This window comes from Hemitrygon akajei, chromosome 14 (genome assembly GCF_048418815.1).
Source record: "Hemitrygon akajei chromosome 14, sHemAka1.3, whole genome shotgun sequence".
Classification (NCBI taxonomy): domain Eukaryota; kingdom Metazoa; phylum Chordata; class Chondrichthyes; order Myliobatiformes; family Dasyatidae; genus Hemitrygon; species Hemitrygon akajei.
In genome coordinates this window covers 51,315,511-51,332,786 of record NC_133137.1, presented here as the reverse complement: position 1 = coordinate 51,332,786, position 17,276 = coordinate 51,315,511, and the positions used below count along the sequence as shown (strand labels likewise).

Genomic DNA, 17,276 nt, shown 5'->3' with positions numbered 1-17,276 from the left:
AGGGAATGGGTTTCGACCCAGAGAGCTGCAACACTGCGCAAGACGGGTAAGGGAACGGGTTTCGACCCAGAGAGCTGGAACACTGCGCAGGATGGGTAAGGGAACGGGTTTCGACCCAGAGAGCTGCAACACTGCGCAGGACGGGTAAGGGAACGGGTTTCGACCCAGAGAGCTGCAACACTGCGCAAGACGGGTAAGGGAACGGGTTTTGACCCAGGGAGCTGGAACACTGCGCAGGACGGGTAAGGGAACGGGTTTCGACCCAGAGAGCTGGAACACTGCGCAGGACGGGTAAGGGAACGGGTTTCGACCCAGGGAGCTGCAACACTGTGCAGGACGGGTAAGGGAAGGCGTTTCGATTTAGTGAGGTGAAACACTGTGCAAGACGGGTAAGGGAACGGGTTTCGACCCAGAGAGCTGGAACACTGCGCAGGACGGGTAAGGGAACGGGTTTCGACCCAGAGAGCTGGAACACTGCGCAGGACGGGTAAGGAAACGGGTTTCGACCCAGGGAGCTGCAACACTGTGCAGGACGGGTAAGGGAAGGCGTTTCGACCCAGGGAGCTGGAACACTGTGCAGGACGGGTAAGGGAAGGCGTTTCGACCCAGGGAGCTGCAACACTGTGCAGGACGGGTAAGGGAAGGCGTTTCGATTTAGTGAGGTGAAACACTGTGCAGGACGGGTAAGGGAACGGGTTTCGACCCAGAGAGCTGGAACACTGTGCAGGACGGGTAAGGGAAGGCGTTTCGACCCAGAGAGCTGGAACACTGCGCAGGACGGGTAAGGGAAGGCGTTTCGACCCAGGGAGCTGCAACACTGTGCAGGACGGGTAAGGGAAGGCGTTTCGACCCAGAGAGCTGGAACACTGCGCAGGACGGGTAAGGGAAGGCGTTTCGACCCAGAGAGCTGCAACACTGCGCAGGACGGGTAAGGGAAGGCGTTTCGATCTAGTGAGGTGAAACTCTGCGCAGGACGGGTAAGGGAACGGGTTTCGACCCAGAGAGCTGGAACACTGCGCAGGACGGGTAAGGGAACGGGTTTCGACCCAGAGAGCTGCAACACTGCGCAGGACGGGTAAGGGAATGGGTTTCGACCCAGAGAGCTGCAACACTGCGCAAGACGGGTAAGGGAACGGGTTTCGACCCAGAGAGCTGGAACACTGCGCAGGATGGGTAAGGGAACGGGTTTCGACCCAGAGAGCTGCAACACTGCGCAGGACGGGTAAGGGAACGGGTTTCGACCCAGAGAGCTGCAACACTGCGCAAGACGGGTAAGGGAACGGGTTTTGACCCAGGGAGCTGGAACACTGCGCAGGACGGGTAAGGGAACGGGTTTCGACCCAGAGAGCTGGAACACTGCGCAGGACGGGTAAGGGAACGGGTTTCGACCCAGGGAGCTGCAACACTGTGCAGGACGGGTAAGGGAAGGCGTTTCGATTTAGTGAGGTGAAACACTGTGCAAGACGGGTAAGGGAACGGGTTTCGACCCAGAGAGCTGGAACACTGCGCAGGACGGGTAAGGGAACGGGTTTCGACCCAGAGAGCTGGAACACTGCGCAGGACGGGTAAGGAAACGGGTTTCGACCCAGGGAGCTGCAACACTGTGCAGGACGGGTAAGGGAAGGCGTTTCGACCCAGGGAGCTGGAACACTGTGCAGGACGGGTAAGGGAAGGCGTTTCGACCCAGGGAGCTGCAACACTGTGCAGGACGGGTAAGGGAAGGCGTTTCGATTTAGTGAGGTGAAACACTGTGCAGGACGGGTAAGGGAACGGGTTTCGACCCAGAGAGCTGGAACACTGTGCAGGACGGGTAAGGGAAGGCGTTTCGACCCAGAGAGCTGGAACACTGCGCAGGACGGGTAAGGGAAGGCGTTTCGACCCAGGGAGCTGCAACACTGTGCAGGACGGGTAAGGGAAGGCGTTTCGACCCAGAGAGCTGGAACACTGCGCAGGACGGGTAAGGGAAGGCGTTTCGACCCAGGGAGCTGCAACACTGTGCAGGACGGGTAATGGAAGGCGTTTCGACCCAGGGAGCTGCAACACTGTGCAGGACGGGTAAGGGAAGGCGTTTCGATTTAGTGAGGTGAAACACTGTGCAGGACGGGTAAGGGAAGGCGTTTCGACCCAGGGAGCTGGAACACCGCGCAGGACGGGTAAGGGAACGGGTTTCGACCCAGAGAGCTGCAACACTGCGCAAGACGGGTAAGGGAAGGCGTTTCGACCCAGAGAGCTGGAACACTGCGCAGGACGGGTAAGGGAACGGGTTTCGACCCAGAGAGCTGGAACACTGCGCAGGACGGGTAAGGGAACGGGTTTCGACCCAGAGAGCTGGAACACTGCGCAGGACGGGTAAGGGAACGGGTTTCGACCCAGGGAGCTGGAACACCGCGCAGGACGGGTAAGGGAACGGGTTTCGACCCAGGGAGCTGGAACACCGCGCAGGACGGGTAAGGGAACGGGTTTCGACCCAGAGAGCTGGAACACTGCGCAAGACGGGTAAGGGAACGGGTTTCGACCCAGGGAGCTGGAACACAGCGCAGGACGGGTAAGGGAACGGGTTTCGACCCAGAGAGCTGGAACACTGCGCAAGACGGGTAAGGGAACGGGTTTCGACCCAGAGAGCTGGAACACTGCGCAAGACGGGTAAGGGAACGGGTTTCGACCCAGGGAGCTGGAACACTGCGCAGGACGGGTAAGGGAACGGGTTTCGACCCAGAGAGCTGGAACACTGCGCAGGACGGGTAAGGGAACGGGTTTCGACCCAGAGAGCTGGAACACTGCGCAAGACGGGTAAGGGAACGGGTTTCGACCCAGAGAGCTGGAACACTGCGCAGGACGGGTAAGGGAACGGGTTTCGACCCAGAGAGCTGGAACACTGCGCAAGACGGGTAAGGGAACGGGTTTCGACCCAGGGAGCTGCAACACCGCGCAGGACGGGTAAGGGAACGGGTTTCGACCCAGGGAGCTGGAACACTGCGCAGGACGGGTAAGGGAACGGGTTTCGACCCAGAGAGCTGGAACACTGCGCAAGACGGGTAAGGGAACGGGTTTCGACCCAGGGAGCTGGAACACAGCGCAGGACGGGTAAGGGAACGGGTTTCGACCCAGAGAGCTGGAACACAGCGCAGGACGGGTAAGGGAACGGGTTTCGACCCAGGGAGCTGGAACACCGCGCAGGACGGGTAAGGGAACGGGTTTCGACCCAGGGAGCTGGAACACCGCGCAGGACGGGTAAGGGAACGGGTTTCGACCCAGAGAGCTGGAACACCGCGCAGGACGGGTAAGGGAACGGGTTTCGACCCAGGGAGCTGGAACACCGCGCAGGACGGGTAAGGGAACGGGTTTCGACCCAGGGAGCTGCAACACTGTGCAGGACGGGTAATGGAAGGCGTTTCGACCCAGGGAGCTGCAACACTGTGCAGGACGGGTAATGGAAGGCGTTTCGACCCAGGGAGCTGCAACACCGCGCAGGACGGGTAAGGGAAGGCGTTTCGACCCAGGGAGCTGCAACACTGTGCAGGACGGGTAATGGAAGGCGTTTCGACCCAGGGAGCTGCAACACTGTGCAGGACGGGTAAGGGAAGGCGTTTCGATTTAGTGAGGTGAAACACTGTGCAGGACGGGTAAGGGAAGGCGTTTCGACCCAGGGAGCTGGAACACCGCGCAGGACGGGTAAGGGAACGGGTTTCGACCCAGAGAGCTGCAACACTGCGCAAGACGGGTAAGGGAAGGCGTTTCGACCCAGAGAGCTGGAACACCGCGCAGGACGGGTAAGGGAACGGGTTTCGACCCAGAGAGCTGGAACACTGCGCAGGACGGGTAAGGGAACGGGTTTCGACCCAGAGAGCTGGAACATCGCGCAGGACGGGTAAGGGAACGGGTTTCGACCCAGGGAGCTGCAACACCGCGCAGGACGGGTAAGGGAACGGGTTTCGACCCAGGGAGCTGGAACACTGCGCAGGACGGGTAAGGGAACGGGTTTCGACCCAGAGAGCTGGAACACCGCGCAGGACGGGTAAGGGAACGGGTTTCGACCCAGGGAGCTGGAACACCGCGCAGGACGGGTAAGGGAACGGGTTTCGACCCAGAGAGCTGGAACACCGCGCAGGACGGGTAAGGGAACGGGTTTCGACCCAGGGAGCTGGAACACCGCGCAGGACGGGTAAGGGAACGGGTTTCGACCCAGGGAGCTGGAACACCGCGCAGGACGGGTAAGGGAACGGGTTTCGACCCAGGGAGCTGGAACATCGCGCAGGACGGGTAAGGGAACGGGTTTCGACCCAGAGAGCTGGAGCATCGCGCAGGACGGGTAAGGGAACGGGTTTCGACCCAGAGAGCTGGAACATCGCGCAGGACGGGTAAGGGAACGGGTTTCGACCCAGGGAGCTGCAACACCGCGCAGGACGGGTAAGGGAACGGGTTTCGACCCAGGGAGCTGCAACACCGCGCAGGACGGGTAAGGGAACGGGTTTCGACCCAGGGAGCTGGAACACCGCGCAGGACGGGTAAGGGAACGGGTTTCGACCCAGAGAGCTGGAACACTGCGCAGGACGGGTAAGGGAACGGGTTTCGACCCAGGGAGCTGCAACACCGCGCAGGACGGGTAAGGGAACGGGTTTCGACCCAGAGAGCTGGAACACCGCGCAGGACGGGTAAGGGAACGGGTTTCGACCCAGAGAGCTGGAACACCGCGCAGGACGGGTAAGGAAACGGGTTTCGACCCAGGGAGCTGGAACACCGCGCAGGACGGGTAAGGGAACGGGTTTCGACCCAGAGAGCTGGAGCATCGCGCAGGACGGGTAAGGGAAGGCGTTTCGACCCAGGGAGCTGGAACACCGCGCAGGACGGGTAAGGGAACGGGTTTCGACGCAGAGAGCTGGAACACTGCGCAGGACGGGTAAGGGAACGGGTTTCAACCCAGAGAGCTGGAACACTGCGCAGGACGGATAAGGGAACGGGTTTCAATCTAGTGAGGTGAAATGCTGGGCAGGATGAGTAGGAGAACGGGCTTTGACACCTGGCAGAGTGGTAGGGGAATGGTCTTTGACTTAGTAAGGTGAAATGCTGGACAGGATGGGTGGAGGATCAGGCTTCTTCCCAGTGGGGTAGAGGAATGGTCTTTGATTCAGTGGGGCGAAACACTGGGCAGAGAGGTAGGGGACAGGCTTTGAATCAGTAAGGTGGAATGCTGGGCAGGAAACAGATGTGGTTAACCTGGGAAGTCAGCCTGATGCCCAGGCAGAACAAGCAGCCTGAGGACTAACAGCAAGCTGAGCAAAGTTCCTTTGGTATTAGGGCACGTGACTTCCACTTTGCAATCCAGTACGTAACAAGCAGCACAGACAAAAGGAGAATTGGTTGATGTTGTGTATTTGTATTTTCAGAAGGCCTTTAACAAGCTACAAGCCCATAATATTACAGGAATGATGCGAGCTGGGATAAAGCAGTGGTTGATTGGCAGAGTGGGAATAAAGAGAGCCCTTTCTGGTTGGCTGCCGGTGACCAGTGGTGTTCCCCAGGGGTTTGTGTTGGGACCAGTTCGTTTTACATTATGTGTCAATGATTTGGATGATGGAATTGATTGCTTTGTTGCAAAATTTGCAGACGATATGAAGATAGGTGGAGGGGCAGGTAGTTTTGAGGAAGTAGAGAGGCTACAGGAGGACTCAGACAGGTCAGGAGAACGGGCAAAGAAATGGCAGATGGAATACAGTGTTGGGAAGTGTATGGTCATGCACTTTGGTAGAAGAAATTAAAGGGTGACTATTTTGTAAATGGAGAAAAAATACAAAAAAACAGGTGATGTTTAATCGCTGGCCCAGTGCCCACTTTAAAAAGGAAGACTTCCGACTACAGTGGCTTCTGTTAACCCCTGATCTTGTGATGTGTTAAAAATAAGACAAACTGCAAATAAAAATAATACTGAGAACATCGGTTCTAAAGAGTTCTTTAAAGTGAGTCTGGAGACTGGGGAATCAGTTCAGCATTGTAGTTGTGAAGTTATCCACCACTGGCTGTTCCTGAACCTGGTGCTGTCGGACCTAATGCTCCTGTACCTCCTTCCCAATGGTAGAAGTGAGAAGAGTGGAGGTGGGCAGATCAGCTTGCTGAAGGACCAACTGGCCAAATTCCAACAGAAAGGTTAGTCTGTCCCCAGACTACAGGCAGGCAGAATCTCCAGTGTTTCCTTCTGCATGTTGTTCCAACTGTTCTGCAATCTTTCTCAACTCTAAGCTGCATGTCCTCTTTTCCCCTTTTCCGAAGGTGGTTTATTGAGTGATGGTATTATTATACAAATACAATATTACTGTACTTCATGATACCCACTCTACACTTTAAATTAGAACACAGTCATCTCGATGCATTTATATTGATTGTGTTTTGATGCTGCATTGGATCTGAAGTAACAATCATTTCCTTCTCCTTCGCACTTGCGGACTGAAGAATGATAATAAACAATTCTAAACTATCCAGAACACACTCGAGGCCTTGAGGAAATTCCCCCACGGTAACAAGCAAGCCTCTGTGCCACTCTAACATGAAGGTGGATGCTTATAAGATCATAAGATATAGGAGCAGAATTAGGCCATTTGGCCCATCAGATCTGCTCTGCCACTTCATCATGGCTGATCCAATTTTCCTCTCAGCCCCAATCTCCTGCCTTCTCCCCATATTCCTCATCACAAGATCACAAGACAAAGGAGCAGAAGTAGGCCATTCGGCCCATCGAGTCTGCTCTGCCACTCCACCATGAGCTAAACTATTCTCCCATCTAGTTCCAATCTCCGGCTTTTTCCCCATATCCCTTGATACCCAGACTAATTAGATACCTATCAATCTCCTCCTTAAACACTCTCACTGATTGGGCCTCCACAGCTGTATGTGGCAACAAATTCCATAAATTCACGACCCTCTGGCTAAAAAAATTTCTCCTCATCTCTGTTTTAAATGGGTACCCTCTAATTCTAAGACTGTGACCTCTTGTCCTGGACTCACCCACCAAGGGAAACAGCCTTTCCACATCTACTCTGTCCAACCCTTTCAACATTTGAAATGTTTCAATGAAATCCCTTCTCATTCTTCTATACTCTAATGAATACAATCCAAGATTTTATTCATTAGAGTATAGAAGAATTATGCCCTGACCAATCAAGAATCTATCAACCTCTGCCTTAAATATACATAGAGTTGGTCTCCACAGCTGCCTGTGGCAAAGAATTCCACAGATTCACCACTCTCTGGCTAAAGAAATTCCTCCTCATCTTTGTTCTAAAAGGACGCCCCTCTATTCTGTGTCTGCATCCACTGGTCATAGACTCTCCCACTATAGAAAGCACCCTCTCTACATCCACTCTAACAAGGCCTTTCACCATTTGATAGGTTTCAATGAGGCCACCCCTCATTCTACTGAATTCTAGTGAATATAGGCCCAGAGCCATCAAACATACTTCATATGACAAGCCATTTGATCCTGGGATAATTTTTTATGAACCTCTTTCGAACCAACTCCAGTTTCAGCACATCCTTTCTAAGGTAAAGGGCCAGAAACTGCTCACAATGCTTCCAATGAGGTCTCACCAGTACTTTATAAAGTCTCAGCATTTCAGCCTTGCTTTTATATTCTAGTCCTCTTGAAATAAATGCTAACAATCCATTTGCCTTCCTTACCACAGACACAACTTACAAATTAACCTTTAGGGTGGGTAACAGTGATTAAACAAACTGGATTAATGTTGTAGCTGACCCAACGTGAGATGAGGAACTGCTGCGTGCTTATTCTTACAGAAATGTGGCTCCAGGACAACATCCCATGAACCATCAGCCTTCAGGCTGTCCCTCTCATGGACTTGTACTAATATTATTTGTATTGGCATTTTGCTTTGTAGTAACTATATGTACTGTGTGTGACTATATGTACTGTGTTGTCTGGCTTGGCCCCGGAGGAACGATGTTTCAGCTGTATACAAGTACATGTGTATAGTTGAATGACAATAAACTTGAACTTGAGAAGTACAATCTTCAAAATTAACACATCAATTCTTAGCTCTTGGCATAATTGATTAGTTAAATATAGGACCATAAAACCATAAGACATTGGAGCAGAATTAGGCCAACTGGCCCATCGATCCTGCTCCAACATTCAATCATGGCTGATCCTTTTTTTCTATCTCTTCCTCAACCCCAGTTCCCAGCCTTCTCCCCGTAACCTTTGATTTGATGTCCATTCAAGAAGCTATCAATCTCTGCCTTAAATACACCCAGTGGCCTCCACAGCTGCATGCGGCAACAAATTCCACAAATTTACCACACTTTGGCTAAAGAAATTTCTCTGCATCTCTGTTTTGAAAGGGCGAATCTCTATCCTGAGGCTGTGCCCTCTTGTCCTAGACTCTCCCACCATGGGAAACATTCTTTCTACATTTACTCTGTCTAGGCCTTTCGACATTCAAAAGGTTTCAATGAGGTCCCCCCGCATCCTTCTAAGTTCCAGCGAGTACAGACCCAGAGCCATCAAATGTTCCTCATATGATCACCCTTTCATTCCTGGAATCATCCTTGTGAACCTCCTTAGAATCCTCTCCAATGCCAGCACATCTTTTCCAAGATAAGGGGTCCAAAACTGTTCACAATACTCAAGGTAAGGCCTCACCAGTGCCTTATAAAGCCTCAGCTTCACATCCTTGCTTTTGTATTCTAGACCTCTTCAAATGAATGCTAACATGGCATTTGCCTTCCTCACCACCGACTCAACCTGTAAGTTAACTTCCAGGGTGTTCTGCACAAGAACTCCCATGTCCCTCTGCATCTCAGATTCCTGGATTTTCTCCCCATTTAGAAAATAGTCAGCACATTAGTCATGCATGACCATGCATTTTCCAACATTGTATTTCATTTGCCATTTTCTTGCCCATTCTCCTAATCTGTCTAAGTCCTTCTGCATCCTACCTGCTTCCTCAACACTACCTGCCCCTTCACCAATCTTTGTATCATCTGAAAACTTGGCAACAAAGACATCTATTCCATCATCTAAATCATTTATATGCAGCATAAAAAGAAGTGGTCCCCACACTGATCCCTGCAGAACACCACTAGTCACTGGCAGCCAACCAGAAAAGAATCCTTTTATTTCCACTCACTGCCTCCTGCCAATACTCTAACCATGTTAGTAACTTTTCTGTAATACCATGGGCTCTTAACTTGGTAAGCAGCCTCACGTGTGGCACCTTGTCAAAGGCCTTCTGGAAGTCCAAATATACAACATCCACTGCATCCCTTAATCTATCCTACTTGTAATCTCCTCAAAGAATTCCAACAGGTTTGTCAGACAGGATTTTCCCTGTAGGAAACCATGCCAACTTTGTACCATCTTGTCCTGTGTCACTAAGAACTCCATCACCTCATCCGTAACAATTGACTCTAACATCTTCCCAACCACTGAGGTCAGGCTAACTGGTCTATAATTTCCTTTCTGCTGCCGTCCTCCTTTCTTAAAGAGTGGAGTGACATTTGCAATTTTCCAGTCCTCTGGCACCATGCCAGAGTCCAATGATTTTTGAAAGATCATTTCTAATGCCACCACAATCTCTACCGCTACCTCTTTCAGAACCCTAGGGTGCCGCTCATCTGGTCTGAGTGATTTATGTACCTTTAGGTCTTTCAGCTTTTTGACCTCCTTCTCTCTTGTAACAGTAACTGCACCCATTTTTCTTCCTTCATACTGCTGGTGTCTTCCACAGTGAAGACTGATGCAAAATCAACACGAGTGAATCTGCAGATGCAGGAAATAAATAAAAACACAAAATGCTGACAGAACTCAGCAGGCCAGACAGCATCTATGGGAGGAGGCAGTGACGACGTTTCGGCCTGAAGGTTTCGGCCCAAAACTTCGTCACTACCTCCTCCCATAGATGCTGTCTGGCCTGCTGAGTTTTGCCAGTATTTTGTGTTTTTACTGATGCAAAATACTCATTCAGTTCATCAGCCATCTCCTTGTCCCCCGTTATTATTTCTCCTGCCTCATTTTCTAGCAGTCTAATATCCACTTTCATTTCTCTTTTATTTTTAACATACTTGAAAAAACTTTCACTATCCACTTTGATATTATTTGCTAGCTTGCTTTCATATTTTATCTTTTCCCTTCTAATGATTTTTTAGTTGCTTGCTATTGGTTTTTAAAAACTTCCCAATCCTCTATCTTCCCATTAATTTTTGCTTTGTTGTATGCCCTTTCTTTTGTTTTTACAATAGCTTTGTCAGCCACGGTTGTACTATTTTGCCATTTGAGTATTTCTTCATTTTTGGAATACACATGTCCTGCACCTTCCTCATTTTTCCCAGAAAAGCACACCATTGCTGCTCTGCTGACATCCCTGCCAGCAGCTCCTTCCAATTTACTTTGGCCAACTCCTTCTCATACCACTGTACTTTCCCTTACTCCACTGAAATACTGCTACATCCAACTTTACTTTCTCCCTATCAAATTTCAAACTGTACACAATCATATTGTGATCACTGATTCCCAAGGGTTCTTTTACCTTAAGCTCCCTAATTGCCTGTGATTCATTACATAACACCCAATCCAGCACAGCTAATTCCCTAGAAGGCTCAATGACAAACTGCTCTAAAAAGCTATCTCATAGGCATTCAACAAACTCACTCTCTTGAGATCCTTTACCAACCTGATTTTCCCAATCAACCTGCATGTTAAAATCTCCCAATACTACCATAACATTGTCCTTTTGACTTGCCTTTTCTATTTCCTGTTGTAACCTGTGGTCCACCTTCCAGCTACTATTGGGAGGCCTGCCATCAATGTCCTTTTAACCTTGCAGTTTCTTAACTCAACCCACAAGGGTTCAACATCTTCTGATCCCATGTCACATCTTTCTACTGATTTGATGCCATTCTTTACCAGTAGAGGCACACCACCCCCTCTGCCTACCTTCCTAACCCTCTGATATAACGAGTAACCTTGGACATTTAGCTCCCAACTACAGCCATCTTTCAGCCACGATTCAGTGATGGCCACAATATCATACATGGTAATCTGTAATATCGCAACAAGATCATCCACCTTATTTCTTATACTATGCACATTTAGATACAACACCTTGAGTACAGTATTTGCTATCGTTCCTGATTCTGCATCCCTAATGATTTGATACTCAGCCTGTTGGCTGCAACTGAGTCCCATCACCTGTCTGCCCTTCCTGACAATCTGACTGCACGCTATCTTTATTTTTTTACCATCCATCCTATCCTGAGTCCCTTCACTCTGGTTCCCACCCCCCTGCCAAGTTAGTTTAAACCCTCCCCAATAGCTCTAACAAACCTGGCCACGAGAATATTGGTCCCCCTCGGGTACAGGTGCAAACCATCTCTTTTGAACAGGTCATACCTCCCCCAGAAGAGATCCCAATTAGCCAAGAACCTGAAGCCCTGCCCTCTGCACCAGCTTCTCAGCCACACATTTATCTGCCAAATCACCCTGTTTCTACCCTCATTGGTGCGTGGCGCAGGCAGCAATCCAGAAATTACTACCTGGGAGGTCCTGCTTGTCAGCTTTTACTAAATTCTCTTTTCAGGACCTCATTGCTTTTCCTTCTTATGTCATTGGTACCGATATGTACCAAGACATCTGGCTGCTCCCCCTCCCTCTCCAAAATGTGTGGATGTGATCTGAGACCCTGACATCTGGGAGGCAACATACCATCCGGGTGTCCCGTTGAAAAAGATATGCTTTATTAGTTTAAAAGGTACAAAGACATCATCCAGTCAGAGCTAGTTAAGACCTTTACCTCTCTTTTTGCAAAGGCCATACAAATAACACCAATTACAAAGGCTTCATAACAACCATTGCTCCCCACTATTTTACAGTTCATGCAAGTTATTAAAATGAACATTCAAATACCATGTTCTGAAAAGTAAAGCTCCTCGGATTCTTTGATACCCTCAATGAGTTCTATCATTAAGGTCCAAAATTAATATTTTAAATGTCACACAACTTTTGAAATTAATGGATCAAAGTATAAAAATATTATTTTTACATTAGTACCTTTGGAAACATGTTGATATCAAAGGGTTAGATGCATGGCTTTACGAAAGTGAGAGAGTATTTGGTCAAAGAAATGTGACTGAGACTCAGTAGCACAGCTTTGGGTAGGTGACAAGCCTCCCCAGCCCCATCCAAGAATGCAAAGTACCCATTGCTTTTAATGCCACTTATTCCCTGCTCCTCTTCACTGAAACCACTCCAGTGTCCTGTATGAGCTTTACACCACAGGCCGTGCTCGAGGTACAGTTGTGCAGTGGTTGAAGGAAACTTACTGCAGTTTCCAAAGGTATCATTTATTCAGCACTGTGCCCCTGCTTTGCACGCTATCTTTACTTTGCCCAAAGTCAAAGTATTAATTTATGGTTCTTCTTCTCCTTCTTCTTCTTCTTACAGAAACACCTGCATGATGCTAAGCCCCCTCTTGGAAGTGGCCAGTGATGCTGATGTCCACATCTTCCTAGAAGGGTGTTTTGGATTTTCACCCTTTTAGTTGATAAAATATATCTGCACTTCAGACCTCATTGGCCCAATTCTGGTTTTCTTACCAGGAAGAAGTTTGATGGAGTCCCGTGGAGTTCTTCCATCATTTCCAACAGAAAGACCTGACCTAATGATAAGAACACATGAACTCACCCCAAGGTGAACGTGTCCAGGAAGATGGGAATGTGGAGGAGAAATGGTGGAAAGGCAACACAAGCAAATGCACAGAGAATAACCTCAGGCAGATCACGAGAGACCCTGTAGCCACATAGGCTACTTTTAAACTGCACCATTGTTCTGTGGTCACCATCTTGCAACCAAATGAGAAACAGAAGTGCTCAGGATTAATGGCACAAAGTATAAACTGCACCAAGGTTAAGAACTAACCCCATTTTATTCTCCCCACATTCTCATCAACCTCCCCCAGATTCTAAAACTTGCCTACACACAATGGCCAATTAATCTGCTAAACTAATTAATCTACCAAACCCAGCATGTGGAACTGGAGCACTCAGAGGAAACCCACATGGTCACGGAGGAGAATGTGCAAACTCCATACAGACAGCACCAGAGGTTGGGATTGACCCAGGATGTGTGGCGCTGTGAGGCTGTGACTCTATCAGCTGCGCCATTTTCCCCAAAGTATTTACAAACATCTTCTAAAGTAGTGATTCCATCTCGGCCTCTGTCTAGCATTACTAATTCAAACCAGCCCATTTGGTTTTCTCCTTTTGGCATAAGGAAATGGCCAAGGACATCAGACACTACAAAGGCTATGGAGGAGGGGTGGGGGTCAACAACTTCCTGGTTGAACTGGAGACACAAAAGACTACAGATGCTGGAATTTGGAGCAATAAATAATCTGCTGGAGGAACTTAGTGTGTTGAAGAAGGAAAGTAATTATGCAGGGTTTTGACTCGAAGCCTCAAATTAATTTTCCAGCTCCATAAACCCCTGGTTAGACCATACTTGAATGTTGTGTTCAGTTCTGGTCGCCTGGATGTGGAAGCTTTAGAGAGTGTGTAGAGTAGATTTACCAGGATGCTGCTTGGTCTACAGAGCATGTCTTATGAGGATCAGTTGAGCAAGCTAGGGCTTTTCTCTTTGGAGAGAAGGAGGATGAGAGGCTAATACCAGGGGGCATAATGTAAAGATTACAGGAGGAAATATAGAGGGGATGTTACAGGTAAGTTTCTTACACAGAGATTGCTGGGTTGTGGTGGTGATAGAGGCAGGTACATTAGGGACATTTAAGAAACTCTGATAGGCACATGGATGATAGAACAATGGAGGGTTATGTTGGAGGGAAGGGTTAGATTGACCTGAAAGTAGGTTATAAGGTCAGCACCACATTGTAGGCCAAAGGGCCTGTACTGTGCTACAATGTTTTATGTCGTATGAACTGTCAATAGCTCCTACCCTCCCAACAGAAGCGACTCAACCTGTTGACTTCCTTCAGCAGACTATTTGTTGACCCTGGTTGTATTCACAGCTCATTGTTTATTTTATCCTCTGCTGAGCTGAGCTATTTCATTAGAACCACAAGCACATCACCTACCCAACAACAGATAAAGCCGCCAATGTATATCAACATAGAGTTGGGTAAATCTAACCTGGCCAATGACCAGTCTTCTCATACTCATCAGCAAAGTGATGGGAAGTGCTGCTGAACAATATCTATCGGCTAATGACCCTCTGATGCTCAGTTGGGTTTCAGAGGTGGGCCTCCGCTCAAAGACTACATGACAGATTTGGGCAGATGAAGCAAATTCCAGTGATGAGGTGTGAATGACCAGCCTCGACATTAAAGCAGCATATGACCAAGTGGATCAAGGTGCAGCCATCATGGTATAGTTGTACCCAGTGTAATGGAAGTAAAGACCAATCATTGCAGCCCTTGGACAACCCTGCTGGACCTTGATCTCCCATTTTCAGGTGGTGGGTGGAAAAACTGCAGGAACTGGGAAAGCCATGGATGAGTGCACAAGACCTGAGTCGTGTCAGAAGTCTTTGGCAACCTTCAAACCACACAGGACAAGAAGCTCTACACCACATGGGAATAGAGTGTAACCATCTCCAACAAGAGAATATCAGCATGGACCGGATGGGCCAAAGAGCCTGTTTCTGTGCTGTAGTGCTCTATGACTCTATCCAAGTATTACTGGCGTTTACCACTATTTGGGGCATTCAGATACAGTCAATACTGGGGCTACAATGGAGATTAGGAGTTGGGGTTTCTGTGGCTGTATCGTCTCCAAGGTGAAGTAAAGGGCATAAGGACCACTCTCCACTGGATTGAGGACTGAAGCGGGAGCAATCCTCAATGAACAACTCTCAACATAGCCTGAAGCTGTAGGGACAGTTGCAGGAAATACAATCTATGGGGTACACTCCAGTAAATTAGTAGCCCTTCTCACATCTGTGACACCATTTGCCCACAAAGATAAGAGGATCTCTGCATGAGGCACCATCCGGGCTTCAACGTGTACTTTGACTGTAGCGGCTGAATCAAGAGGATGTCCATTCCCACTACATCCTCGGGGATTGGAAATCTAATACTTACACCACCACCCCCCAAAGGAATGAAATGAAGTTAAAAATAGTCAGTCACTGTCTTGTAGTCAGCCATGAGTCACCGATGTGTTCATTGTGGACACAGATTGCATGAAGATTATAGAATGCAGGCTGAGCTTCAGAGTGGCTCTATAATGGACACCCCTAGGGTGGATATGACAGCAGGTCTTTGGCCATTTGTGAGTCCGTCTCAATGGCTTCCATCCAGTTATTAAGGCATTTGATTCCAAGTATGGTGTCAAGAATCATTACTATCCTGTTTAAATAGGTCCTGAATTCAGAAAGTCTTCAGTGAGCTGTCTCATGATGATTTACGTGAGGTGTGTTGGATCCGAGAAATCCCAGACGCTGCTTGTTCTTCCTCTGCTCTGTCATCTACAGAATAAAACAAAACTCATGTCAGAGCACAGGCCATTCAATCATCAGGGCTGTGCTGGCCCTTCGAAGTCCCTGCTCCTACTCATTGCCATGATATTTAGTTTTCTTTTTCACATACAAATCCAACTCCCTTTGGGAAGTGATTATTGAAACTGCTTCCCCCTCCCCCCCCTACCCTTTCCAGAATTGCATTCCTGATCTTAAATTCTGCATTCTGGATCGTCTGGACATCTCCAAATGAAGAAATTCCTCCTCATCTCAGTTCTAAAGGTCATCCCTTTCTTCTGTGCCCTAGGATCTCAAACTCTTGTACCTGTGGAAACATCCTCTCCATGTCCACCTCTATCCAAGTCTTTTAGTTTTCAATGAGGTTCACCCCTCCTCACTATTCCCCCCACCCCGACCCAGAGGTCTGGAGCCATTAAATGCTCCTTGTATGTCAAAACTTTAATTTCAGGATCATTCTTGTGAACCTCCTCTGGACCTTCACTAGGACCAGTACTTCCTTCCTTAGAACTGGGGCCCAAAATTGTCACAGTATTCCAAATGTGGTCTGACCAGCACATTATAAAGCACTACATCCTTACCTTTATAAGACCACAGGACCATAAGAGATAGGAGCAGAATTAGGCCATTTGGCCCATTGAGTCTACTCCGCATTCAATCTTGGCTGATCCTTTCTTCCCCCCCCCAACCTTCTCCCCGTAACCTTTGATGCTGTGTTCCGCAGGAGTCGGTGTTGGGGCTGCTTATTTTTATGCCGTTTATCAATTATTTAGGTGATGGAATAGATGGCTTTGTTGCCAAGTTTTTGGATGATATGAAGATTGGTGGAGGGGCTGGTAGTGCTGAGGAAACAGGTAGGCTGCAGAAGGGCTACGACAGATTAGAGAATATGTGAGAAAGTGGAAAATGAAATACAATGTTGGAAATTTATGGTCATGCACTTTGGTAGTAGAAAGAAATGGGAAGAAAATCCAAAAATCTGAGATGCAAAGGGACTTGGGTGTCCTTGTGCAGAACATCCTAAACTTGTAGGTTGAGTCAGTGGTGAGGAAGGCAAATGCAATGTTAGCATTCATTTGAAGAGGTCTAGAATACAAGAGCAGGGATGTGATGCTGAGGCTTTATAAGGCACTGGTGAGGCCTCACCTTGAGTATTGTGAACAGTTTTGGGCTCCTCATCTCAGAAAAGATGTGGGGCATCTAGTCACTGACAACCAACCAGAGAAGTATCCTTTTATTCCCATTCACTGCCTCCTACCAATCATCCAAAACTTTAATCATGTTAGTAACTTTTCTGTATTACCATGGCTTTTAACTTAGTAAGCAGCCTCATGTGTGGCACCTTGTCAAAGGTCTCCTGAAAGTCCAAATATACAACATCCACTTCATCCCCTTTATCTATCCTGCTTTTAATCTCCTCAAAGAATTCCAACAGGTTTGTCAGGCAAGAGTTTCCTTTAAGGAAACCATGCTGACCTTGTCCTATCTTGTCCTGTGTTACCAAGTACTCCATAACCTCATCCTTAATAATTGACTCCAACATCAAAGGTCAGGTTATCTGGTCTATAATTTCCTTTCTGCTGCCTTCTGCTGAATGGAGTGACATTTGTAATTTTCCATTCCTCTGGCACATTGCCAGAGTCCAATGATTTTTGATCATTGCTAATGCCTCTACAATCTCTAACGCTACCTCTTTCAGAACCCTAGGGTGCAGTTCATCTTGTCTGGGTAACTTATATCACCTTAAGTTTTTCAGGCTCAATGACAAACTGCTCCAAAACCC

The 17,276-nt window shown here is 48.5% G+C and overlaps 1 protein-coding gene across 1 annotated transcript in view; it reads right to left on the bottom strand.

Moving 5' to 3' along the window:
• Window positions 1-11,720: 11,720 nt before the first annotated feature.
• itpr2 (inositol 1,4,5-trisphosphate receptor, type 2) overlaps window positions 11,721-17,276 on the bottom strand; it is a 272,542-nt gene continuing 266,986 nt past the window's right edge. Inside the window, exon 57 of the mRNA XM_073066048.1 lies at window positions 11,721-15,484. Coding sequence (XP_072922149.1) covers window positions 15,398-15,484 — 87 coding nt within the window. The 3' untranslated portion in view covers window positions 11,721-15,397. The remainder of the gene's footprint in view (window positions 15,485-17,276) is intronic.